We start from the raw sequence: 26,726 nt of genomic DNA, 5'->3' as shown, positions 1-26,726 counted from the left end.
GGTGCTGAGCAGCCTCGGGACGGTGCTGAGCACCCTCGGGCCTCATCCTGCACCCTCGGGATGGTGCTGAGCACCCTGGGGATGGTGCTGAGCAACATCGGGACTCATCCTGCACCCTCGCGATGGTGCTGAGCACCCTCGGGATGGTGCTGAGCAAACTCGGGACTCATCCTGCACCCTCGGGATGGTGCTGAGCACCCTCGGGATGGTGCTGAGCAACCGCGGGACTCATCCTGCACCCTCGGGATGGTGCTGAGCACCCTCGGGATGGTGCGGAGCAAACTCGGGACTCATCCTGCACCCTCGGGATGGTGCTGAGCACCCTCGGGATGGTGCTGAGCAACCTCGGGACTCATCCTGCACCCTCGCGATGGTGCTGAGCACCCTCGGAATGGTGCTGAGCAACCTCGGGACTCATCCTGCACCCTCGGGATGGTGCTGAGCACCCTCGGGACGGTGCTGAGCAACCTCGGGACTCATCCTGCACCCTCGCGATGGTGCTGAGCACCCTCGGGATGGTGCTGAGCAACCTCGGGACTCATCCTGCACCCTCGTGATGGTGCTGAGCACCCTCGAGATGGTGCTGAGCAACCTCGGGACTCATCCTGCACCCTCGCGATGGTGCTGAGCACCCTCGAGATGGTGCTGAGCAACCTCGGGACTCATCCTGCACCTTCGTGATGGTGCTGAGCACCCTCGAGATGGTGCTGAGCAACCTCGGGACTCATCCTGCACCCTCGTGATGGTGCTGAGCACCCTCGAGATGGTGCTGAGCAACCTCGGGACTCATCCTGCACCCTCGTGATGGTGCTGAGCACCCTCGAGATGGTGCTGAGCAACCTCCTGACGGTGCTCAGCACCCTCAGTATGGCGCTCAGCACCATTGGGACTCATCCTGCACCCTCGGCACTCATCCTGCACCCTCGGGATGGTGCTGAGCACCCTCGGGATGGTGCTGAGCACCCTCGGGATGGTGCTGAGCAACCTCCTGACGGTGCTCAGCACCCTCAGTATGGCGCTCAGCACCATTGGGACTCATCCTGCACCCTCGGCACTCATCCTGCACCCTCGGGATGGTGCTGAGCACCCTCGGGATGGTGCTGAGCAACCTCCTGACGGTGCTCAGCACCCTCAGTATGGCGCTCAGCACCATTGGGACTCATCCTGCACCCTCGGCACTCATCCTGCACCCTCGGGATGGTGCTGAGCACCCTCGGGATGGTGCTGAGCAACCTCCTGACAGTGCTCAGCACCCTTAGTATGGCGCTCAGCACCATTGGGACTCATCCTGCACCCTCGGCACTCATCCTGCACCCTCGAGATGGTGCTGAGCACCCTCTGGATGGTGCTGAGCACCTTTCCGAAGGTGCTCAGCACCATCCCGAGGGTGCTCAGCACCATTGGGACTCATCCTGCACCCTCGGCACTCATCCTGCACCCTCGGGATGGTGCTGAGCACCCTCTGGATGGTGCTGAGCAACCTCCTGACAGTGCTCAGCACCCTTAGTATGGCGCTCAGCACCATTGGGACTCATCCTGCACCCTCGGCACTCATCCTGCACCCTCGAGATGGTGCTGAGCACCCTCTGGATGGTGCTGAGCACCTTTCCGAAGGTGCTCAGCACCATCCCGAGGGTGCTCAGCACCATCCCGAGGGTGCAGGATGAGTCCCGAGGTTGCTCAGCACCATCCCGAGGGTGCTCAGCACCATCGCGAGGGTGCAGGATGAGTCCCGAGGTTGCTCAGCACCATCCCGAGGGTGCTCAGTACCATTCCGAGGGTGCAGGATGAGACCCGAGGTTGCTCAGCACCGTCCCGAGGGTGCTCAGCACCATCCCGAGGGTGCAGGATGAGTCCCGAGGGTGCTCAGCACCATCCCGAGGGTGCTCAGCACCATCGCGAGGGTGCAGGATGAGTCCCGAGGCTGCTCAGCACCATCCCCAGGGTGCTCAGCACCATCCCGAGGGTGCAGGATGAGTCCCGAGGTTGCTCAGCACCATCCCGAGGGTGCTCAGCACCATCCCGAGGGTGCAGGATGAGTCCCGAGGTTGCTCAGCACCATCCCGAGGGTGCTCAGCACCATCCCGAGGGTGCAGGATGAGTCCCGAGGTTGCTCAGCACCATCCCGAGGATGCTCAGCACCATCCCGAGGGTGCAGGATGAGTCCCGAGGTTGCTCAGCACCATCCCGAGGGTGCTCAGCACCATCCCGAGGGTGCAGGATGAGTCCCGAGGTTGCTCAGCACCATGCCGAGGGTGCTCAGCACCATCCCGAGGGTGCAGGATGAGTCCCGAGGCTGCTCAGCACCGTCCCGAGGGTGCTCAGCACCACCCCGAGGGTTCTCAGCACCATCCCGAGGGTGCTCAGCACCATCCCGAGGGTGCAGGATGAGTCCCGAGGGTGCTCAGCACCACCCCGAGGGTTCTCAGCACCATCCCGAGGGTGCAGGTTGAGTTCTTGCTACTGAGAAGTGTGGCGAAGCCGCATCTCTCCTGTGCTACAAGGGAATCCCCCCCCGCGTGGTTTATTCGGGGCGCAGATTGCCCAGCGACCTCTGCAGCCCTGGTTGCCGCAGGGCCCTGTGGCACTGAGAGGGGTGGCGAAGCCACGTCTCTCCTGTGCTACACGGGACACCCCCCCTGCGTGGTTTATTCGGGGTGAAGGTTGCCAAGCAGCGTCTGCACCCCTGGTTTCCGTGGAGCCCCCGTGGAGCTCAGGGGGGCGTTGCAAGGCGACGGCCCACCTGGGCTAAGCGGCGGGGAAAGCCTCTACGTGGTCGAGCGAGGGGCAAACGCTGCCACAGCATCTGCACCCCGATCTCTCTAAAAGTGTTTCCGCTGCAGTGTCCAAACCGTAGCTTTCCGACGACTCTGCAGCGTGGTTATGTGCGAGTATTACTAAGTGACACCCGAGAAGGGACGGGAGGTGCCTGGCCAGCAGCCATCGCCCGAGCTCTGAGAGACGAGCCAACATCAGTTAAATAAGAGGTGAGTCACAAAGCAGTCTATCACGGGTCAGAACTGTTCAACCCCAGACAAAAAGCTGTATAAGCAACTCCAATTGTTACTGAAAGCCAGCCAAAGTAATTTGCCTAAACGAGAAGTAAAACCCCTCCTAACCTGGACTCTAGTTAATTTCCCAAAGGCAAAACGCTCAGATTTTTTCACTAGAGATTTCTGGGACACAGTCGGTAAGAAGCTTTTTAATAACATTTCCCGCCGAGATATGGCAGCCGCTAAACTCCAGCCAGCCTGCAGAGCACTGGTAGAAATGTGTGCTGCGAATACAGAACGCGCGACCAGCCCCCCGTAGCCCGCGACCTCCGTCTCTCCTACCCCTACACCCGAGCACGCGGCCCCCGTTCCCTCGGTCCCCGCCGGCCCCCCTCCCTTCCTGCCCGCTCGGACCGGTGTGCCCCCGCCCCCCGAGCACGCGGCCCCCGTTCCCCCTACACCAGCCCCCGCTCGCCCCGTTCCCACCCCTCCCCCCGCCTCCGCCGTCCCCCCGCCCCCGCCCGCCTTTGCCCCCCTCCTGCCGTCCGAGCTCCCCCCGCTGCTGCGGTCCCGCCCCGTTCCACCGTCCCCGCGGCTATGGGCCCCGCCGCCGCCGCGGCTCCGCCGGCCCCCGGCGGCGCGGTCCCCGCGGTCCCGCCTTCCCCCGCCGACACCGTGGTTCCCGGCTCCGCCACCCCGCCCGCCCTCGGCATCGCGGTTCCCGCAGCTCAGCTCCCCTACGCCCCCTCCGTGCCGCCCGCGCCGCCTCGGTGCCCCGCGGGCTCCGCTTTCCCGGCGCCCGTGGGGCCGCCGGCCCCGCCGCCGCCGTGCAGCGACACCGATCTGTGCGGCGCGGGCCGATCCGAAATTGGCGCTGCCGTCCACCGCTCCCCCGTGCTGCCCTGCGGCGCTGACGTCATCCACGCATGCGCAGTCACCGCTTCTAGCGCCGATGCTCCTGCCGCCGCCGTCCCCGGGCCCCCCGTGCCACCCCCCCGTGCCAGCCTCTCAAACCGCGGAGGGGGAGAAAGAGAACGGGCACGGGACCCCGGCTCTACAACTGCTGACACCCGCGTCGCCTCTGCCACCGCCCGGCCCAGCCACTGTCCGCTCCCCGCCGTGCGTCTTCGCGTCCCCGCGTCCACCAGCGAAGCCGCCCGGCGCCGGCACACGGCCCCCGCCTGTCTCTGCCCCGCTGCTAACACCGGCACAATAAATAAACGGGAATCGGGGGAAAATCGGCAACTGGGGGAAAAGGCGGGAATCAGGAAAATGGGAATTGGGGGGAAAAATATCGGGAATGGGGAAAAAGAACCGGGAATAAAGAAAAACGGGGAATAGGGAAAAGCCCGGGAATCAGGAAAAGAAAAACCGAGAATCGGGGGGGGGGGGGGGGGAAACTGGAATAAAGAAAAAACTGGGTATCGGGAAAATCACGGGAATCGGGGAAAAAACGGGAATAAAGAAAAAAACCCTGGAAATCGGGAAAAAAACCCGGGAAAGAAAACAACAAACCAGGAATAAAGAAAAAAAAAGGGAATGATGGGAGAAACGGAAATTGGGAAAAAAGGTACTGGGATCAAAGGGAACAGGGTCAAGGGTCCCGAGGGTGCTGAGCTCCCTCGGGATGCTGCTGAGCAACCTCGGGACTCATCCTGTACCATCGTGATGGTGCTGAGCTCCCTCGGGATGCTGCTGAGCAACCTCGGGACTCATCCTGTACCATCGTGATGGTGCTGAGCAGCCTCGGGATGGTGCTGAGCAGCCTCGGGACTCATCCTGCACCCTCGGGATGGTGCTGAGCACCCTCGGGACTCATCCTGCACCCTCGGGATGGTGCTGAGCACCCTCGGGATGCTGCTGAGCACCCTCGGGACTCATCCTGCACCCTCGCGATGGTGCTGAGCACCCTCGGAATGGTGCTGAGCACCCTCGGGACGGTGCTGAGCAACATCGGGACTCATCCTGCACCCTCGCGATGGTGCTGAGCACCCTCGGGATGGTGCTGAGCAAACTCGGGACTCATCCTGCACCCTCGCGATGGTGCTGAGCACCCTCGGAATGGTGCTGAGCAACCTCGGGACTCATCCTGCACCCTCGGGATGGTGCTGAGCACCCTCGGGATGGTGCTGAGCAACCGCGGGACTCATCCTGCACCCTCGCGATGGTGCTGAGCACCCTCGGGATGGTGCTGAGCAACCTCGGGACTCATCCTGCACCCTCGTGATGGTGCTGAGCACCCTCGAGATGGTGCTGAGCAACCTCGGGACTCATCCTGCACCCTCGTGATGGTGCTGAGCACCCTCGGGACGGTGCTGAGCAACATCGGGACTCATCCTGCACCCTCGCGATGGTGCTGAGCACCCTCGGGATGGTGCTGAGCAAACTCGGGACTCATCCTGCACCCTCGCGATGGTGCTGAGCACCCTCGGAATGGTGCTGAGCAACCTCGGGACTCATCCTGCACCCTCGGGATGGTGCTGAGCACCCTCGGGATGGTGCTGAGCAACCTCGGGACTCATCCTGCACCCTCGGGATGGTGCTGAGCACCCTCGAGATGGTGCTGAGCAACCTCGGGACTCATCCTGCACCTTCGTGATGGTGCTGAGCACCCTCGAGATGGTGCTGAGCAACCTCGGGACTCATCCTGCACCCTCGTGATGGTGCTGAGCACCCTCGAGATGGTGCTGAGCAACCTCGGGACTCATCCTGCACCCTCGTGATGGTGCTGAGCACCCTCGAGATGGTGCTGAGCAACCTCCTGACGGTGCTCAGCACCCTCAGTATGGCGCTCAGCACCATTGGGACTCATCCTGCACCCTCGGCACTCATCCTGCACCCTCGGGATGGTGCTGAGCACCCTCGGGATGGTGCTGAGCAACCTCCTGACGGTGCTCAGCACCCTCAGTATGGCGCTCAGCACCATTGGGACTCATCCTGCACCCTCGGCACTCATCCTGCACCCTCGGGATGGTGCTGAGCACCCTCGGGATGGTGCTGAGCAACCTCCTGACGGTGCTCAGCACCCTCAGTATGGCGCTCAGCACCATTGGGACTCATCCTGCACCCTCGGCACTCATCCTGCACCCTCGGGATGGTGCTGAGCACCCTCGGGATGGTGCTGAGCAACCTCCTGACGGTGCTCAGCACCCTCAGTATGGCGCTCAGCACCATTGGGACTCATCCTGCACCCTCGGCACTCATCCTGCACCCTCGAGATGGTGCTGAGCACCCTCGGGATGGTGCTGAGCACCTTCGGAAAGGTGCTCAGCACCATAGGTGCTCAGCACCATCGCGAGGGTGCTGAGTGACGAGTGCACCATCGCGAGGGTGCAGGATGAGTCCCGAGGTGCTCAGCACCATCCCGAGGGTGCTCAGCACCATCGCGAGGGTGCAGGATGAGTCCCGAGGTTGCTCAGCACCATTCCCGAGGGTGCTCAGCACCATCGCGAGGGTGCAGGATGAGTCCCGAGGTTGCTCAGCACCATCCCGAGGGTGCTCAGCACCATCCCGAGGGTGCAGGATGAGTCCCGAGGTTGCTCAGCACCATCCCGAGGGTGCTCAGCACCATCGCGAGGGTGCAGGATGAGTCCCGAGGTTGCTCAGCACCATCCCGAGGGTGCTCAGCACCATCCCGAGGGTGCAGGATGAGTCCCGAGGTTGCTCAGCACCATCCCGAGGGTGCTCAGCACCATCGCGAGGGTGCAGGATGAGTCCCGAGGCTGCTCAGCACCATTCCGAGGGTGCTCAGCACCATCCCGAGGGTGCAGGATGAGTCCCGAGGTTGCTCAGCACCATCCCGAGGGTGCTCAGCACCATCCCGAGGGTGCAGGATGAGTCCCGAGGTTGCTCAGCACCGTCCCGAGGGTGCTCAGCACCATCGCGAGGGTGCAGGATGAGTCCCGAGGCTGCTCAGCACCATTCCGAGGGTGCTCAGCACCATCCCGAGGGTGCAGGATGAGTCCCGAGGTTGCTCAGCACCATCCCGAGGGTGCTCAGCACCATCGCGAGGGTGCAGGATGAGTCCCGAGGTTGCTCAGCACCATCCCGAGGGTGCTCAGTACCATTCCGAGGGTGCAGGATGAGTCCCGAGGCTGCTCAGCACCATCCCCAGGGTGCTCAGCACCATCCCGAGGGTGCAGGATGAGTCCCGAGGGTGCTCAGCACCATTCCGAAGGTGCTCAGCACCATCCCGAGGGTGCAGGATGAGTCCCGAGGATGCTCAGCACCATCCCGAGGATGCTCAGCACCATCCCGAGGGTGCAGGATGAGGCCCGAGGATGCTCAGCACCATCCCGAGGATGCTCAGCACCATCGCGAGGGTGCAGGATGAGTCCCGAGGTTGTTCAGCACCATCCCGAGGATGCTCAGCACCATCCCGTGGGTGCAGGATGAGTCCCGAGGGTGCTCAGCACCGTCCCGAGGCTGCTCAGTACCATCCCGAGGGTGCTCAGCACCATCCCGAGGGTGCTCAGCACCATCGCGAGGGTGCAGGATGAGTCCCGAGGGTGCTCAGCACCATCCCGAGGATGCTCAGCACCATCCCGTGGGTGCAGGTTGAGTTCTTGCTACTGAGAAGTGTGGCGAAGCCGCATCTCTCCTGTGCTACAAGGGAATCCCCCCCCGCGTGGTTTATTCGGGGCGCAGATTGCCCAGCGACCTCTGCAGCCCTGGTTGCCGCAGGGCCCTGTGGCACTGAGAGGGGTGGCGAAGCCACGTCTCTCCTGTGCTACACGGGACACCCCCCCTGCGTGGTTTATTCGGGGTGAAGGTTGCCAAGCAGCGTCTGCACCCCTGGTTTCCGTGGAGCCCCCGTGGAGCTCAGGGGGGCGTTGCAAGGCGACGGCCCACCTGGGCTAAGCGGCGGGGAAAGCCTCTACGTGGTCGAGCGAGGGGCAAACGCTGCCACAGCATCTGCACCCCGATCTCTCTAAAAGTGTTTCCGCTGCAGTGTCCAAACCGTAGCTTTCCGACGACTCTGCAGCGTGGTTATGTGCGAGTATTACTAAGTGACACCCGAGAAGGGACGGGAGGTGCCTGGCCAGCAGCCATCGCCCGAGCTCTGAGAGACGAGCCAACATCAGTTAAATAAGAGGTGAGTCACAAAGCAGTCTATCACGGGTCAGAACTGTTCAACCCCAGACAAAAAGCTGTATAAGCAACTCCAATTGTTACTGAAAGCCAGCCAAAGTAATTTGCCTAAACGAGAAGTAAAACCCCTCCTAACCTGGACTCTAGTTAATTTCCCAAAGGCAAAACGCTCAGATTTTTTCACTAGAGATTTCTGGGACACAGTCGGTAAGAAGCTTTTTAATAACATTTCCCGCCGAGATATGGCAGCCGCTAAACTCCAGCCAGCCTGCAGAGCACTGGTAGAAATGTGTGCTGCGAATACAGAACGCGCGACCAGCCCCCCGTAGCCCGCGACCTCCGTCTCTCCTACCCCTACACCCGAGCACGCGGCCCCCGTTCCCTCGGTCCCCGCCGGCCCCCCTCCCTTCCTGCCCGCTCGGACCGGTGTGCCCCCGCCCCCCGAGCACGCGGCCCCCGTTCCCCCTACCCCAGTCCCGGCACGCTCCGTTCCCACCCCTCCCCCCGCCTTCCCCGTCCCACCGCCCCCCCCCGCTTTTGCCCCCCTCCTGCCGTCCGAGCTTCCCCCGCTGCTGCGGTCCCGCCCCGTTCCACCGTCCCCGCGGCTATGGGCCCCGCCGCCGCCGCGGCTCCGCCGGCCCCCGGCGGCGCGGTCCCGCGGTCCCGCCTTCCCCCGCCGACACCGTGGTTCCCGGCTCCGCCACCCCGCCCGCCCTCGGCATCGCGGTTCCCGCAGCTCAGCTCCCCTACGCCCCCTCCGTGCCGCCCGCGCCGCCTCGGTGCCCCGCGGGCTCCGCTTTCCCGGCGCCCGTGGGGCCGCCGGCCCCGCCGCCGCCGTGCAGCGACACCGATCTGTGCGGCGCGGGCCGATCCGAAATTGGCGCTGCCGTCCACCGCTCCCCCGTGCTGCCCTGCGGCGCTGACGTCATCCACGCATGCGCAGTCACCGCTTCTAGCGCCGATGCTCCTGCCGCCGCCGTCCCCGGGCCCCCCGTGCCACCCCCCCGTGCCAGCCTCTCAAACCGCGGAGGGGGAGAAAGAGAACGGGCACGGGACCCCGGCTCTACAACTGCTGACACCCGCGTCGCCTCTGCCACCGCCCGGCCCAGCCACTGTCCGCTCCCCGCCGTGCGTCTTCGCGTCCCCGCGTCCACCAGCGAAGCCGCCCGGCGCCGGCACACGGCCCCCGCCTGTCTCTGCCCCGCTGCTAACACCGGCACAATAAATAAACGGGAATCGGGGGAAAATCGGCAACTGGGGGAAAAGGCGGGAATCAGGAAAATGGGAATTGGGGGGAAAAATATCGGGAATGGGGAAAAAGAACCGGGAATAAAGAAAAACGGGGAATAGGGAAAAGCCCGGGAATCAGGAAAAGAAAAACCGAGAATCGGGGGGGGGGGGGGGGAAACTGGAATAAAGAAAAAACTGGGTATCGGGAAAATCACGGGAATCGGGGAAAAAACGGGAATAAAGAAAAAAACCCTGGAAATCGGGAAAAAAAACCCGGGAAAGAAAACAACAAACCAGGAATAAAGAAAAAAAAAGGGAATGATGGGAGAAACGGAAATTGGGAAAAAAGGTACTGGGATCAAAGGGAACAGGGTCAAGGGTCCCGAGGGTGCTGAGCGCCTTCGAGAAGGTGCAGGATGAGTGCCGAGAGTGCTGAGCAGCCTGGGGATGGTGCTGAGCTCCCTCGGGATGGTGCTGAGCAACCTCGGGACTCATCCTGCACCCTCGGGATGGTGCTGAGCAGCCTCGGGACTCATCCTGCACCCTCGTGATGGTGCTGAGCACGCTAGGGTGATGGTGCTGAGTACCTTTCCGAAGGTGCTGAGCACCAGCCCGAGGGTGCAGGATGAGTGCCGAGGGTGCAGGATGAGTCCCAATGGTGCTGAGCACCATACTGAGGGTGCTGAGCACCGTCAGGAGGTTGCTCAGCACCATCCCGAGGGTGCTCAGCACCAGCCCGAGGGTGCTCAGCACCAGCCCGAGGGTGCAGGATGAGTCCCGAGGTTGCTCAGCACCATCCCGAGGGTGCTCAGCACCATCCCAAGTGCAGGCAGCAGAGGAGAAGAGTGACAAGTTCCAGGAGTGGCATCTGTTCCTAGACAGCACATTTCAAGCCAAGTTAAACCCTGAGTCAAGACTGTGCTGCAACTCCACCGTGAGTCTCAGGCAGGGTTCAAGAAGCCCAGCTTTCCAAATACCTACAGAATTACCCATTTCAAGATGCCCATGGCCTTTCTGTTACCAGCCTTCCATAAGCAAACAAACTCCAAGCTATTCAAGGCACTTTAGCTGAAGAACACACCTGGGCAAGGAACTGAGTTAAACACCTCCTCCCTTCATATCCCAACTCCCTCATCATGACTTTTCAATAAAAACCAGGCAAGAACACACCCTGTGCTTGACACAGGTACTCTTCTGATTGCTGTAGAGGACATATACAAATGTGGATATAAATGCCTGCAGATTTTATTGCAATAGCAGCCCTTAACCATACCAGAAATTAAAGGTAACACAATGAAGTAATACAAGAGGAGTTGCACTGGAGTGAGAACGCAAAGTTGAATACAGGAATTAGACTGCTTTAACTTTGCATCCAAAAGCAGTGAAGAAGTTTACATTTTGCATAAGTTTTTTGCTAAATACATTTAGACCTGAACACACTCTTCCCCCATTGTCTGACAGCAGGGCAGAGGGGAAGGAGGAAAGGCAGGAGGAATTAAATCTTGAATTTAAACTACCTGAATTCAGCAACATGAAATTTAGTGTGCAACTTCACTGAGGTAATCCTTATCCACATCACCATCTTACAGTCCTCCACTTTGTCTAACAAGGAGATTGCACAACACATTCTTCATAGGGAAGTATTTACAAAGAAAATCTAAAATATTGTTGAAGCAATTTAACAGTAGATCTTTCCTAAAAATCTGCTAATGCATATCTAGCAATTTTTGTTTGAGATCCTACACTCAGTGTAATTAAAATAGCATTAGAAACATTCCAACAGGAATCACATTGCACAGAAGAAGCAATTTGCTTCCCTAACATTTTTGCACACCCACTCAGAGTCTTGTGCCTTTAATGCACAAGTCCACAATGCCAAGCCTCTACACAGGTACCTAATAAATGCTATGGAACAAAGTTCTTTGGAATGAGGACAAGCATCTCAGTCTCTGAGCTGTAATGATGTAAGGCTTCTTGCAGCTTTATTTGCTTGGTCAGTAAAAGCCAGAGAAGTGCCATCCCTTTTCCATGCCTGGTCTGGAGTTGATATTCTTTTCTCTCAGGTGTCCACTGCAGTTTCAGACAAGCAGATTGGTGACAAATCAGTTGCGTGTCAGTCCAGGCCCTTCTGGAAGGAGGGATGCAAAGAAAGTCTTGAAGAAAACCCACACCGTGCTCACAAGTGAAGGGTTGGGCTGCTGCAGTTCTTGGAAAGCCTGTCCCTCATCAGGAGGTGTCTCAGATTCGTTTGCTCTGCCTCCATTTTCCCCCTGCCAAAATAAAGGATATTTGGTGAAGGAGAATTTCAGAAATGCATTAGAAAAATCAGGTATCAAATTGTGTTTTTGTTGCCAAAATGTTACTGTTTGAATACAAAATTTTTCAAGTAGCCCCAGATACAAAGTCAAAAACCCAAGCTTCACTCTGGTAACTCACACTGGTGCCCAGGACAGCCATCAAGCACCAGATCAGATAAATTATATATTTACAGCTAATTAACTTTCATTGATATCAGAACTGTCAGCTTGAAATGAAAGACTCAAACTGCTTACAGAACCAAATCCTACAGAGGTGTGGCCTGAACCCTGCCCTCAGTTACAGCCTGTGACAGACCACTTCCCACTACAACTCCCTAAAGGACAGAAGCAGCTAAAAGATAACCTTCATCCTGAAATATTCTGATGAACTAAGGAATTTACTACACCAATGGAGGACTCAGGTGGCAATTATTCTCCCATGGAAGAGAGCATCTTACAGAAGTTTCAAGAGGAGGTTTTTTTCTACTACACAATTATTAAACCAAAAGCAGAACTTCACAGGGTTTCATGGCTTAGAAATATAGCAAGACAATACCTGAAAGTTGTTGTTCTGGTCCTGGTTTAGAGCAGCTCGAGGAGGAACATTGCCTGGGAAGGGCTGAACTGGTCTTCGTCTAAAGGGGAACCATCCAGCATGGTGTCTGGGGAAGGCAACAGATTCATTCATTAATGCTGTTTCAACATTACTCTCATCCTGTTACACAACAACTGCATATCTGACTGCTCAGAGCTGCTGGAACCAGCAACAAGTAAAATTTAAGGACTTTAAATGGAAAAATTAACCTTCAGCTCTCCAAGTCTACAGAGATGCTGGAAAAGCTGCTCCACTTTTAACTCCTAGACCTACAATTCAGACAACTACATCACTTATTCCACAGGTGATCAAAGAATTTTGGAGGACAGATTATCTTTCTAAGATAAAACATCCCAAGCATAGCAGCTGAGGGTCCATCATAATGAAACAGCAAGTGTGACACCCTCTTCCCAGACTTCAACCACTTGCTTCCCAACAAGAAACTGTAATTTTCTATACTGAACCTACTGGTCTATCTGCTCTATGTTGCTGAGTTGCTGGAGCTTTACAACAGGTGCTACTTTGGTAGAAACTGCAAAACCCCAGTGAGATCAGCCACATTCTTAATTTAATCCAGATATAGGCTTAATTATCTTCATTATCTTTTTTCTAAAAACACTGAGCTACACCAGGATATAGAGGAGTGGTTTGCCCTCTGCAGGTCCAAGAGTCCTATGAAGCTCAACCACCAGGAAGCTGAGTACAGCACAGAACACAGTACTTCAGTGAGACCCTTCTGAACAGCAAATATTAACACCATACACTTACAGATACATCAGAACAGTGCCACCCATGACGAGGAGGAATCTGCTGATACTGGAGTAGAAATAGACCATGTTGACAAAAACATATAACAGTGTTGCTGAGTAGAGCCAGTCCAACCAGTCTCGATTGCCACCCTCCTCATCTTCCTCCATGAGAGCCCCCCCCTGGGCATTCATCCTCAAGTTCTGGTCAGCCACTGCATTAACCTGAGCAGCAACATTTTGGTTTCCAGGCTGGTTTTGGGCAGGAAATGGGTCTGGGAGAGGAGCTGGAGGTGTCACTGGTGCCACTGGTATCTCCTGAGAATGCCGTGCATGGGCTGGGTCAGCAGATGCAGAAGTAGAAGCCAAGCTGGAAGCAGAGAACAAAGTACAGAATGAGGCTTAATCAAATCCTTTCACACTTCACACAGGCCCTGTGTGTGAACCACAGAGTCAGATCACATGCAAGTAGAAAGCATCAAGTTTAGAGACTACAGAAGCATTAAAAACTAGTTCTACCCATAACAGTTGTATAGGGACTTCAACAAATCAAACCAGACACCCTCCCCTTTATCAACAGTAATGTCAATTCTTCACAAAAACAATTTAGAGCAATCTGCAGGTAGTCTAAAAGCCTTCTGCAAGTCTCAGCTTGAGCTATCACTGATGTCCAGTGAATGCTGTGTGCATTTTGAGCAGCCAAAAAAAAAAAAAAAATGAGCAAAGGCTCAACAGCAGGATCAGATTTACTCTCAAGACCCCTGCCCTCCCAATGAAGAGTCAAATAGGCAGTGGGCAAGATTCAGAACCACTGGCCTGAACAGCAACAGAGCAGCACAGTTAGGGGTACATTCCCACAACATTCAGCACAAGTCACGATGAAAAAGTCTCCATCTCTAAGCACCACTGAAAGAGGAAGAATTGCCAGAAGCTCTCAAATTTCTTGCATTACAGTTTCTACTTCCTACTGGCAGCTTGGAATAGAACACTTACTATTGCATGTAATACTGTCTTGCATAAATCTGCTGGAACCAGGACATCTGAAGCATGCTGTAGGTTGTGTAAGCAGAGAAACCAGGAGCCATGCTCTGGAAGGGATGCTGAGTTGTTTCCAGCCTTGGTTTAAAATTTGAACACATTCATTAGCAAACACAGGACTAACAGCAAGAGCAATTTATTACAGAACAATGTAAATAGCTTCTGCCATTTTGTGCACCCAAATACAAAATTAACTCTTCCTTCTAGACACCTCTTTGCCCACATGAACAAAGGAAAGACTTTCCTTCCTAATTAAAAGAACAAGGTGTTTTCCTTTAGATGCCAGATCCTTGGAAGCATTCAAGGCCAGGTTGGACAGAGTAACCTGATCTAGTGGAAGGTGTCCCTCATGGCAGAGGGTTGGACTAGATGGCCTTTAAAGGTCCCTTCCAATCCGAATTGTTGTATGTCCACTAAAGCTTTTATGTAACACCTCATCATATTTGGCCCATGTTCAATGGGCTCATGACAGTATATGTGGCATAAGGAGCTGGCATCCAACACAAACACACCATCTTAAATATGTACATGAAATTGTATTTACCCATTACTGGCTTCTGCTGATGAGTAGACACCTGAAGAGCTCCTCCATCTTCCACCATTTGAGGAAGACACATTTGATTCCTGCCTGGCTTCTGATGGTAACTTGGGCTGATCAGCTTTAACCTACAAACAGCAGTGCAGCCAGTGAGGTTTACTCAGGACACCACACACACTTGATGCAAAAAGGCTGCACCCCACAAAGTATGTCCTTGTTTTAACACTCATTCCTGCACAGCACCTCTCAGTGCTGCCCCTGCTCTTGGGGGCTACACTTCAAGCACCTCTATCAGTATTTTAAAGCTCCTAGAACCAAATGACTGAGATGCAAAACTGATTTGATGCTACTCTTCCCTTTCACAAGATCTATACTTTATTTGTTACTTCTTATGCACATATTCAGGGTCTGATTATAAAAATATAAAAGACACTTTGGCTTTTTCCTATGGCAAATTTGCACTGCTTGCACAAACTGCTGCACACAGAGTTCAAGAGCTGTTCTGTGGTGATACATCTGTCTAACACCCAACCAAAGCTGGCAACCACCAGGCATGGGTATGGTTAGCTCAAAGTGCCTTTAATGAGCAACAGGAACACACCTCTAATAACCTTTGCCCAGCCACTTTAAAGAAAAAATGGGTTTTGGCCATTTGTACTTGAGACCATTCCATACTGAGCTCAAGCACTAAGGCTGAGCCTGTAAGGGAAAAGCCAAAGATGAGTCATTAATGGAAGCAGTTAAAGTGTCTGCAGTTCTCAGCCTTCTTCCCTCCCCACACAGATCAGAATCACTTCCCTCTGTTCCTCTTCTGACCACAAGCTCAATCTGTCCAAGCGTGCCTGGCACATAGCAAATCACAGTTTATTTAATAAAACTGAATATACCAGAAAGCATTTCTCCCTTGAGCACAACTAGACCTTTCTTAATGGATGCCATGAGAATTTTTACTGATGAACTGTAAATGTAATTTTTTTGCTCAACTTAATCCAAATACATTCTCACATTCCCAAACAAATTACCACAAAGTAATACTGCTGTTGCACTAACAGGGAAAACCTGCAGTAACAGGGAACTTTAAAACAGTCATCCAACACTTCTTGTTTTCAGTTACAAGCCCAAGATTCAGAGTTAACTTATGTCTAATTACCTCTGATTTGGTTTCTTGCATATTTACAGGAGTCTTAGGGTTGTATACCAAATGAAGAGCATGCAGCTCCCCATGCTGAAATATAAGAGAAGATCTGTTAAAAAAAAAAAAATCCCTTCTCTAGATATATTTCAGCACATCACAAAAGATACTTTTTTCTACCTTTGGCAACAATTCTCCCAGACAGTGGTGATCAAGCAGCAGCTTCCCAGAATAAATCAGCTTTTGGTCCTCTTCAGGCTTTGAAGAAAGAAAGCAAAGAATAGAATTACTTGCTCTGCCAAGCATTAACTAATACAGCTTACAGCTGGTGGAGAGAGGCACAGAGCTTGAAGCATCCCACATACTAAGGTGCAGAGAGAATAATTTGAAGTTATGAGAACACCTGAATGCCCAAGTGGGATATTACTGAGGTGCAAGCCTGCATAAGAACCCAAAGTCCCTTGGGCAACGAATTTAGTTACACGCTGTATCTTTTACAGCCCTAACAAAAACATTTGTGTTTCTTAAAAACAACAGTTTGGAATTCCATCTAATCTGATCAAGCACCAGATGTGGTGTCAAGTAAATCTGTTACACCCCATCCCACGGGAGCCAGCAGCTCTTCACCAGGAGCTTTCCCATAGCAGCTGGTGGAAGCACAAGGAGCCTGCTTCTGGGTAATCCTCACACTCCCAGGGAAAGCATGGGAATCCAGCTTTCTCCCAGGCAACTAGTGACAGGACAAAGGGAAACAGCCTTAAGTTTGCAGGGCAGTCTCCAGTTGGATATTATGAAACATTTCTTCACCGAAGGAATGGCTAAGCATTGAAATTGGCTACCCTCAGAAATGGAGTCACTATCCCTAGAACTCTTCAAAAAATGAGTATAGACATGGCACTTCACAGCGTGTAGTAGGGATAGGGGCATTTGGTCGAAGGTTGAACTCCATGATCTCGGAGGCATTTTCCAAGTTTATGGATTCTATGCAGGCCAGGCAGCCTCCTGCGGGAGCACTGCCCTCACGGGGCACAGCGGCTCCGGCAGCCCTCACGCGTCAGCTCCCGTGTCCTGCGGCTCAGGGGAAAGCCGCACTCCTGCATTTCAACCCCGCCGTACCCAGCGCTGCGCCTCCCGTTCAACGGGAAGGCGCCCTCGAAGCGCCAGGACGGGCCTTGGCGGCCCGGCTGGGTGCGGTGCCCGGGCGCTGCTCCCGGGGCCAGCGGGCTCTGACGTCCCCACACAGCTGCAGGACGCGCTGTCCCGGGAGGCCGGTTAATGATTAACCGCGGCCGGGCCGCGCACGAGTCCCAAAACAGCCCAAGCGCGGCTGACGCAACCGGGACCAGGACACGCCGCGGGGCAGGTACCGGTCCCGGAGCCCCGCGAGAGCCCCACGGCAGCTGCCGCCGCTGCCCCTCGGGGAGCCAGCCCCCACCACCCACCCGGCGGGGCTGCGGGAAGACGGGATCGCGCACTCACCGGCGCGTCGGGCAGGAGCCGGCGCAGCTCGGTCTTGAGCCGGCGCACGGTCCAGGCAGCCCCGGCACTGAGGCGGAGATCGCGGTGCCGCTGTGCGGGGCTGCGGACCAGCAGCGATAGCGACTCCTCCATGATGGGTGCGAAGCGGGCGGTGACTGCAAACCCCCACCGGTGACAAATTTATAGGGGCCCGCCCCGCCGCAGGGCCGCGGTGGCTGAGGCTGATTGGCCGTAATGAGGGCAGGGGCGGGGGCTGCCACGTGGGCCAATGGGACGGAGCCTCGCGTGCAGCGCCGTGAGGAAATGGAGGCGCTGATTGGGCAGTGCCGGGTGAGGGGCGGGGCCATGCGGTCACCACGGCGACCGTGATCCGCCCCGCCCGGGCCCTGAGGGGCGGAGGCCATCGCCGGGCAGGTACCGCTGCCCTCGCTCCTTCCCTCCCTCCACCTCATCACCTCCGGCACCAACGCAGCTCTTAGGGATCCCTTGCTTCGCCTTCCCTTTCCCCTCCGTCCGCTGGAGCAGCACAGTTCTGTGGAGCCCTGCACGTGCTGAATCCACAGCCTGATCCAGGTGAAACATCCCCTTTTTCCCTAGGGTTATTTTACTAGGCCTGTGTAGCTACCTCAGCAGGTTTGCTGCAGACTTTGTGGGTACAGACCATACTTTTGGGTACAAACCATACTTCTGGGTGGAACCAAAAGAAGTATGCAGAGATGCTGGGGAAAGTTAATAATTAATGACATTAATAATTAATGACATTTTTACTAACAAAAAAAATTAAAAAGACATAAAAATGTGGACCAGCAGCTTCTGAGTGCTCGTCCTCATGCCCATCTTCCTGTGAGATGCGATCCAGCACCTAAACAGCCTGTGGTAATGATCCTGATGCACCAGGAGAGGGTTTTCGTGTCCTTCAAAACAAAGCTGTAGGAACGTGAGACTCCGGATTTATCTCTCAGCACCAGGTATTTACTCTGCGTGTTTCAGGAGCTGCTCAGTATTCCTTGGCAGCCAGACCTGTTGCCCAAAGGCACGGCTGAGTCTGCAGCCAAGGCTACATTTTGCAGCTGGGAAAGACACTCTGCCACGGGGATGCATCACCCTGCGGCTTCCCGGGGAAGAGCTGAGCCAAAGGGCAGCGCTGCCATGGCAGTCGACAGAACAAATTCACAGAGAAATGAGCTGAGCCTGGGTTGGGTGTACCCTCCACAGCTGCCAGGGTATGTCCTTGTGAGGGTGAGAATTCCGTCAGAGCCCATTCCTCTCTCACATCCACATCCCACAGCGAGCACTGGGGCTGCACTCCTGCCTTCTCTGTCCTTGCTGTCCCTGGGAGGGCTCAATGCCCAGGTGGGCTTTGCCCCCCAACCTCTGCTCTGTGACCCACCAACCCAAGGAAACACTGCCAGAGCTATTTGCTGCTCTTGCTCCATCAGCACAGATCATGATCCCATCCCTCAGCTCCTACTGGCAGTGAGGAAGGACAAACACAGTGTCCAGGGCTACCTTTGCCATTGTCAAAGTCAAGGTGACTTCTCTGCTCGCTTGGTTGCAACCTTTGCTGCAAGAGAGTTTCTGTGGGTGCCAGGGACAGGGTAAGCCTGTGCAGGTGTTGGAGTGAAACCAGGATCTTGGGCTCTGTGTGCTTTATCTGGGACTCCCTGTGCTGTTGCTGGCCCGTGGACCAGCTGCACAGCTGTAGCCACAGCGCTGGTCCTGCCTCGACCTCAGGCTCCTCTGCTTCTCCTTCACCACAGACAAGAGGGTTAGAACTTAACTGAGCTCCTCTCTGCCCATTCCTCGTTTGAGCCATTGCTGGAAAAAATGCCTGCTCACTGGACAGACTTACCTGAATCCAGCACTGATCTGGCTTGCAGCAGGGGCTGGAGGAATGACCTTCTGAGGTACCTGAGTGCTAAACCTCAGCAGCCCCCCTCCATGTCTGGGGGTGCTGGACCCCCCAGATAGCCAGGCCTTCACTGCCCTTACCCACAGCAGCCAAGAACTGGTGGATCTGGAGTCAGTGGACACATCTGGACATCGGGTAGCACATGCTCCAGTTCCAGAGGCTGATTCAGAGCTCCTGGGACTGAGGCAAAGAAAACACTTGTCCTGATACTGTCTGCTTAGCTTAGCTCGCTCTGTGGCAGCAGATAAGGGGCCACAGCACAAAACAGGTGTGACCAGTACATCACCTCACTGTCCTGCTGAACAATTAACTCCGATTTACCAAAATTGGAGATGAAGGGCTGCAAGCTGCTTTTGTCGCCTGCGTAAATATTAACCACGGTGTAAATCGGGATTATCTCTCTGACCTCAACACAATTACTCTGTTTGAAAAAAAAACAAAACAAAACTGGGGGGCTGAGCAGGGTATTGCTGATGAATTTACAGCTCTGTTTGTGGTCAGGCTGATTTTCGTGGCGTGGCAATCACTTGGCGCAGCTGGAACAGCCAGAGGAGAATTTACCAGCCCATGAGGAGATGCCCCACGTTCTTGCAGCCTGGCGTGCTCCTTTGCTCACCCAAGCACAGTGACACAGGGGACGAGCCTGCCAGGACCAGCTAACGCAGGCCTGGTGCTGTGGGGATGCCAGGGTGTGATGCAATTTTGTCCTGATCAAAGGTTGCTCCCTGGGCCAGGATAGGGAGAGGATCAAAGGGCAACAGAATCCAGACAAGCCAAGCTGATTCTCCAGGCTTGGTTCGATACGTTTATTCTTTTGGAAGCACTGTGCTTTTTAGGTGTCTGGCTTTAAAGACTGTTTAATGGTGCTGCTGTCATGGCGTCTTTAGCTCCAAATTTCCCCAGAATCCATGAACAAGACTTTAGTTTCGTTCAGGTGCTGGCAGGAGTGAGCTCACAGCTCTGGCATCGCTGGCAGAGCTGCACTGCAGCGGGGTCTGTGGGGAAGGGGTTCTCTGGCTGTCCCTGAGTGTTTCTGTGCCCGAGAAGAGCCAGTTCTGCCAGAGACACGTCCCATGGGCATCACCTGTGGACACAGCCTGGCAGCACCGAGGAGATAATGCACATCCTGACAGCCTGGTGCCTGGATGGGTCAGGAGAGGCTTTGCTGCACACCCGGTGAACTTGGTCAGTTTGCCTCTACTTGCTCAGCTGTTCCACTTCTCAGTAAAGCAAATCATCCCCGAAACAATGAACCTTCCCTGGCCCACACTGCTCTGGGGCAGCACGAAACTTCCCTGCCAGACAAGGGAGAAAAGCCAGAACGAACCTGTAACCAGGAGGAGGGGAACGAGGCGCACAGCTGGAAAACATCTCCTGCTACCAGGCTTGCCTCTGCCAAAGGCCACCAAACCTGTAGCATGGGAAGCCCCCCGCCAGCATGGGGAAACGCCGGGATATTCCCCGGCGGGGCCGAGGCTTCCACCGGTGACACTCGCGGGGATTCCGTGCGGATGCTGGCCGCACGGCGCAGCTCGGTGTCCCCAGAGAGGGGCCGCTGTTGGGTTTAATGTGTCGCTAATGAGGTTCCTGACAGCCATGGGATGCCCGAGGTTACCGGCGCGGTGCCCGGTGCCGGCAGCCCGACGGGGAGCGGAGCCGTGCTCGGGTAGACGGGGCCGACGTGGAGGGGATTGGGATGGGGAAGGGCATGGGATGGGGACAGGGATGAGGATGGGGGTCCTGCCGCCCGCCCGTCCCCACCCCCGTTACCACGGCGACGTTGTCAGCAGCCGCCCGGCCACGCCCCACGCCCCGCCTGGGCCAATGGCGCGGCGGCGCCCGGCCTGCCCGCCGGTGACGTCATGGCCGGTGAAAATCCCCCGTGGCCGCGGGAGCGGCGGTGGCGGCGCGGCCCCGCGGCCCGGCCCGGCCCGCACCATGGCCAAGCACCACCGCACACCGGCGCGCTCCGCCGAGCCCGTCATCGAGGTCAAGAGCAAGGTAAGCGCCCGCCGGGGACGGGTCCGGTGATGCCGATGCCGATGCCCGTGCCGGTTCCGCCGGGTCACGACCGAGCGCGTCGCCCCCGCGTCGGGCAGCGCACGTGGGGTGGCACCGCGCACCAGGGAGCGGCGCGGGAGCCAGGCCGTGCGGGCTTTCCGCTCCCTGCGCTGCGGCGGCGCTGACCGGGGCCTCCCCGAGCCCAGCCCGGCCCGGCGGCCGCGGAGTCCCGCCACCGTGGGCGCTGCCGGGCCGCGGGCCCGCCCGGCGCGGCCGTGGGAACGCCGCGGCGGAGCACTCGCCTGATGCGCAGGGCGCCGGTGCGCCGTTCCGGCAGCCCCGGTGTGCGGGGTGGCCCCGCCGGTGCGGGTGTGCGGGGTGTGCGGTCACCCCGGGATACACCTCGCCCAGATGTGCACTCATCCAGACGTGCGTGCTCGCCAAGGCATGCTCATCCCCGGCTATGCCATCACCCAGATGTGCACCCCCAGCAAGGGACGAGCCCATGCCGTGCATCCAGATGTGCACACCTGCATGACTGTGCGCTCACCCAGTTATGGTCTCCCCCAGACGTGTCCGCTTATCCAGATATGTGCTCACCTGGCACACCCTTGCCCAGATGTGTGCCGTCACCCAGATATGCACCATTATTCACCTGTGCCCACCCACCCATCCCTGTGCTCACCCAGATGTGTGCACTCCCTTTCTGCACCCTTATCCAGCTGTGCATTCGCCCAGCTGTGGCACTGCCTGCTCGGGACCCCCGGCAGGGTGCAGGGTGCCCTCCTTGTCAAGACGTGGTGGCCACCGCCTGCCCCGACAGCTGGGGTGTGACCCCCGCGGGCAGCGCGATCCTCGCAGTGTTCCTCAGCCTGTTCTTAACTGGCTTCCCCTTCGTCGTGACGGAAGGAGGCATTAATTAGCGCTGTTGCTCACCAGGTGCTACGGCAGCGCTTGTGTCGCAGGGAAGGGCCTCCCGGCAGCACGGAGTCTGCCACGGCTGGTGGTACAGCCAGAGAGTCCTTCCTCTGCCGCGGGGCCGTATTTCTGCCCCATCACTTCAGTGTTTGGGCAGAAAAATGGCTTCGCTTCTTTTACTTTGTTTTTGGGATGGTCTCTTCAAGACTGGCACTGCTGCCTTGGTGCTGCTGGGCTCCGGAGCTGGCAGCACCAAGGCTCTGCCTGCCCCAGGGCAGCTCTGTGTGGTGCCCTGCCTGCATCAGTCCTGCTGATGGGACACAGCCCTGCCCAGTCACCCTCTTCCTCCTCTTCCTCGTCCTCCTCTGCAGTTTGACGCTGAATTTCGCCGCTTTGCCATGAAGCGCTCTGGTGCCGGCAGCTTCCAGGATTTCTACCAGCTGCTGCAGACAGTGCACCAGATCCCGCGGGTGGATGTGCTCCTGGGCTACACAGACATCCACGGCGACCTCCTGCCCATCAACAACGACGACAACTACCACAAAGCCCTGTCCTCTGCCAACCCCCTCCTCAGGGTCATCATCCAGAAGAAGGGTAAGCAGGGCACTGGATGCATCCTCCTGTCAAGAGAGATGAGCCACATCCCGCGGTACTGCTGGTTCCACTTTTGGACTGTGCCAGCAGGGGCATGGCTGCTCACATACCCTCCAGCCACTGCTTTGGTGGATGGATGTGGAGATGGTGGCAACTGGGAGGCTGCCAGAACCCTGCCAGGGCTGTGGCACCCACACGGGCTCTCCCTGGCAGCCGAGGGCACCTGCCTCAGCCCAGCCCCATGCAAACCTGGTGAGCAAAGGCAGATACTTGCAATTCACCCCTTTGAAGTTGTGTTTTCCAGCCAGGCTTGCGTGGGCTCCCAGATAACACCCGTGTTGCTCCTGTGAGCTCTGTGCCAGCAGCCCCATCCAGCTCCCTGCCCTGAGGAGGCAACAGCCATCATTTTAGCAGACCTCTCAGGGTGCCAGGTGCTGCTGGATTTTTGGTGTTGGGAAAAGGCTTGGTGCCCCCCCTGGCAGACCAGGGGCTTGCCCTTACCTTAGTGGCATGTTCCCAGGGAGCCACTTCCTTGCAAAGGTACACCTGATGACATCCTGATAGCAGCATCCTGGAGAGAGTGACAAACACACCAAGTATTTCTCCTGTTTGCAGCGAAAACAAGCCCATCCCCTTCCACTCATTTTAGTAGCACCGAGGTTTTCTCTTTCATAGCATCGTCAGTCAGCAGTTCACACAGTGACCCAGAGCCACAGTTTTCCCTGCACAGCATCCAGAGTGAGTCTATGTTTCCAGCTCATGTTAGTGGTATGAAGTCTCTAGTGTTAGTGGTATGAAGGCGAGGGGTGATGCTGACGGCCAGCCCTAGCTGCTGTGTCAGTTTTCCTGGGCTTTTGCATCAGGGTGGTGTGGGATGCCCTGAACATGTTTCCTCTGTGGGTGCATGGTGTGGGGGCTGGCAGCAGTGATCCAGGCTGCTGGAGCCCGTGGTGTGCCTGCTGCTGCCAGCACTGAACCAACCATCCCTTGTTCCTGGCCCAATGCTTATACCCCGGCTGTGACATGGAGAGCCAGTGCAGGGGTGGGTGTGCCAGGGCCGCTGTGGGAGCATCACTCCTGCTCCCAAGAGCCACACTGTGGGCTGCTGGAGAAGCCTGTGAGGGCCCATGGCTGACTGTGCCAATACAGCACAGCGTGCAGAGGGAGCAGGCAGAGCCTGGCTCCATGGGCAGCACCAGGGAGCCCCAGCACCCAGCTGTGCCCGCAGGAGAGGGGCCGCAGGGCCTGCAGCACCACAGGGAGGTGAGCAGAGAGGCCAGGAGCAAGTCCTAGGTGAATCACAGCTGATTTAAAATGGATCCAGGTCATCCCAAGGCTGAGCTGTCGTTGAACCGGTCTGGGTCGCTGAGGAATGTGGCTGCAGAGCCTCTCACAGTGCCGGGTGCAGGGAGCTGTGCAAACACACAGGTGTGCTCCTGTCAGTGGGCTTCACAGTCCTGCCACAGCGGGGCAAAGCAAAGGCTGCAGCTGGGCTCCCCTCTGTGCCATCACTGCATTGGGTGAAGCCATCCCTGTGGGGCAGCCTGGCTGGGACAACGGCACTGGCCCTCCTTGGCTGGGCCAAGGCTTGTGGGAAGGACAGGGGAAAGTGTGGGACATTTCCAGGGCCACCAAAGGGCTCATCCTTGGTGTGCTGGACCTGCCTGGCCCAGCCACTCTGCACCCCTTGGAGAGGAGCTGTGTGCTGAAATAGCTGTGGGAAAGCCTCCGCCGCCCTTCCCCGAGCTAAAAATATGCCAGGGCTGTGTGTGCAGGGAGATATTTATAAGCCAGGAGCCCTGGCAGGCTGTCTTGGCTAGGGAGAAATCCCATGTCCCCTGGGCTTGGGGACATCCCTAGCAGCCCTGCAGCTGGAGCAGGGTCCAGATGCTGGTGGGGGACACCATGGAAAATGTGCCGACCATGGAGCATCCAGATCTGGGCTCCCACACGGAAAGAGATGGGGAGAAACCAGAGAGGAACCAGGGGATACTCCTCAGCAGCTGGTGGATGAGGCCAAGGATGATGGGTTGGAGCTGGGCCCCACAGAGCAGCCCCAGGCCACGGTCCAGAAGGAAGGAATCAAACCCTGTATGAAGGTGCCTGATGGTGGAATAAGAGATATGGGCACAAATCAGAGTTTGGGATATTTAGGGGCCCTGAGGATGCTGCAACCCTGGGATGAATTTCCAGGAGATGAGGCATCTCTGTACTTGGGAATGGCGGAGTTCTACAGGACACAGTGGTGGCTATCACCAACCCATGACAGCGATAGCCCTGCTCTGGTGGGGCAGAAGACTCTGGTGCTATCTCCTGAGGTTGGACTGGCCCTAAGGGAGTTGGCTGTCACCACAGCACACTTGTGTGGGGGGTCCTCTCTCCCCAAACCAAAACTGGGGCATAGCTGCAGCTCCCAGGCCATCAGGGCTGGCAGCTCTAGTGTTAAACTGCAGAGTTTGGCTTAAAGTGTGATTAAGGCTGAATCACTGCCTCGATCCCACTAATCCTGGCCTGTGTGCCTGTGTACGCTGGGTAATCCCAGGAGATGGGCCCCAGCGGAGACAGGCTGCAGGGAAAGCCAGGCTGATGATCTGGGGAGGAAAAGCCGGTGAGACCTGTGAGCAGGGCCCTTCTGCTGGCCGCTGCCACATCACCTGGGGCCAAGGGCACGCGTTCACATCCCCAGCAGCTGCAGTGCCTGACCTGTGTCCTCCCTTGCTCCCTACAGCAGAGTCTGATGCCAGCGTCTTCGCCTCCAACTCCTTGCAGCGGAAGAAGAAAGGGCTGCTGCGCCCAGCACACTACCGGGCCAAGCCTCACCTCCTCATCGGGATGCCCCAGGACTTCCGCCAGATCTCCTCCATCATCGACGTGGACATCCTGCCCGAGACGCACCGGCGCGTGCGGCTCCACAAGCACGGCTCCGACAAACCGCTGGGCTTCTACATCCGCGACGGCGTCAGCGTGCGCGTGGCTCCGCAGGGCGTCGAGAAGGTGCCCGGCATCTTCATCTCCCGCCTGGTGAAGGGCGGCTTGGCTGAGAGCACGGGGCTGCTGGCAGTGAGCGACGAGATCCTGGAGGTGAACGGCATCGATGTGGCCGGCAAGTCCCTGGACCAAGTGACGGACATGATGGTGGCCAACAGCCACAACCTCATCATCACCGTCAAGCCGGCCAACCAGCGCAACAACGTCATCCGCAGCAGCAAGGCCTCGGGCAGCTCCGGCATGTCCACGGACAGCACCCCCAGCCAGCAGACCCCCAGCCCGGCCTCGCAGTACCTGAGCAATTACAGCACGGCCGAGAGCGACGAGGAGGGCGACCTGGTCATCGAGAGCGACAGCGCGTCCCACTACATCCCTGGGGGCTGCCCCAACGGGGGCCCCGCGGACGGACCCCTCCAGCGGAGCCTGTCCCCGCACAGCTCGCGGGGCTCCCTGCAGTCCCTTGGCAGCCACGACGGCAGCCCTGGCAGGGGCAGCGGACGGGAGGATGGCACCCTCCTGACCCTATAGCTGCAGGGGCCCGTGCCACTCGGTGGCCGGCCGGGTTTCCGCTCATCCGGGCTGGGTGTGGACGCCAGGGTGATGATGCGGGCAGGGGTGGAGAGGGGCCGCCCACTGCCCTCTCCCACTCCCCGTGACCCTGGGAGCCCCACTGTGGCACCCACTCAAGCTGGGCACTGCTCCTCTGAGCCCCCTTGCCTCCCCTTCCAAGCAAGCGGGGGTTTTTAATTATTGAAATATGCATCATTAATATATTGCAATGGACAGTAAAACCTTTTCTAGAAAGCACCGTGCTTGTCCCTGGTTCATGTCACTGCAGGGAGGAGGGGGACAGCGGGTGGGTAGCCCAGCCCTGTGCACGGAAGGCAGTGCCTGGGGGCAGTGGCCTTGACCTTAGCACACCTTGGGACTTCGCTGCTGTGCGGGGCGACCCCACTGAGACCCATTGTGCCTGTCCCAGGACACATGTCCAGGCTGCTTTTGGCAGCCACCTGGCCTGATGGCCTGATGCAATCAGCCTTGCTTGTTCCCCCCCTTCCCACCTTGTTCCCGCTGCAGAGCCCTCACTAATGCAGAGGATGTCTGGTCTGGCAGCAGCACCTTAGCTGTCACTCAGCCCTGCAAACACTGCTGGGGATAGTGCAGCCTCATCCTC

At 57.5% G+C, this 26,726-nt stretch overlaps 2 protein-coding genes across 4 annotated transcripts; one reads left to right on the top strand and one right to left on the bottom strand.

Annotated features, from left to right (window-relative positions):
- Positions 1-10,537: 10,537 nt before the first annotated feature.
- HERPUD1 (homocysteine inducible ER protein with ubiquitin like domain 1) lies at positions 10,538-17,280 on the bottom strand. Its single transcript, XM_005528216.3, has 8 exons — positions 17,140-17,280; positions 15,841-15,918; positions 15,679-15,753; positions 14,535-14,656; positions 13,946-14,068; positions 12,975-13,322; positions 12,168-12,273; positions 10,538-11,584 (listed from the first exon to the last, which is right to left on the bottom strand). Exons 1-8 carry the CDS (start codon positions 17,269-17,271, stop codon positions 11,417-11,419), a joined length of 1,152 nt encoding a protein of 383 aa, XP_005528273.2. The 5' UTR covers positions 17,272-17,280; the 3' UTR covers positions 10,538-11,416.
- A 307-nt stretch (positions 17,281-17,587) lies between these two features.
- PARD6A (par-6 family cell polarity regulator alpha) lies at positions 17,588-26,303 on the top strand. Of its 3 annotated transcripts, none has more exons than XM_088062245.1 (3): positions 17,588-17,712; positions 22,342-22,564; positions 25,293-26,303. In XM_088062245.1, the coding sequence occupies exons 2-3, from the start codon at positions 22,369-22,371 to the stop codon at positions 26,078-26,080; spliced, it is 984 nt and encodes a 327-aa protein (XP_087918371.1). In that variant the 5' UTR covers positions 17,588-17,712; positions 22,342-22,368; the 3' UTR covers positions 26,081-26,303. The 3 variants fall into 3 exon arrangements, with proteins under 3 accessions (XP_087918371.1, XP_005528272.1, XP_014112599.1); XM_005528215.3 differs by lacking the exon at positions 17,588-17,712 and adding an exon at positions 20,953-21,052 and having other exon boundaries at positions 25,296-26,303; XM_014257124.2 differs by lacking the exon at positions 17,588-17,712 and adding an exon at positions 20,953-21,052.
- Positions 26,304-26,726: the final 423 nt, after the last annotated feature.

This window comes from Pseudopodoces humilis, chromosome 14, assembly GCF_049639895.1.
Source record: "Pseudopodoces humilis isolate 2021_Gansu_Grassland_sample_001 chromosome 14, ASM4963989v1, whole genome shotgun sequence".
Lineage (NCBI taxonomy): Eukaryota > Metazoa > Chordata > Aves > Passeriformes > Paridae > Pseudopodoces > Pseudopodoces humilis.
Note: the sequence above shows the minus strand (reverse complement) of the source record. Positions and strands in the feature narration are given on the sequence as shown.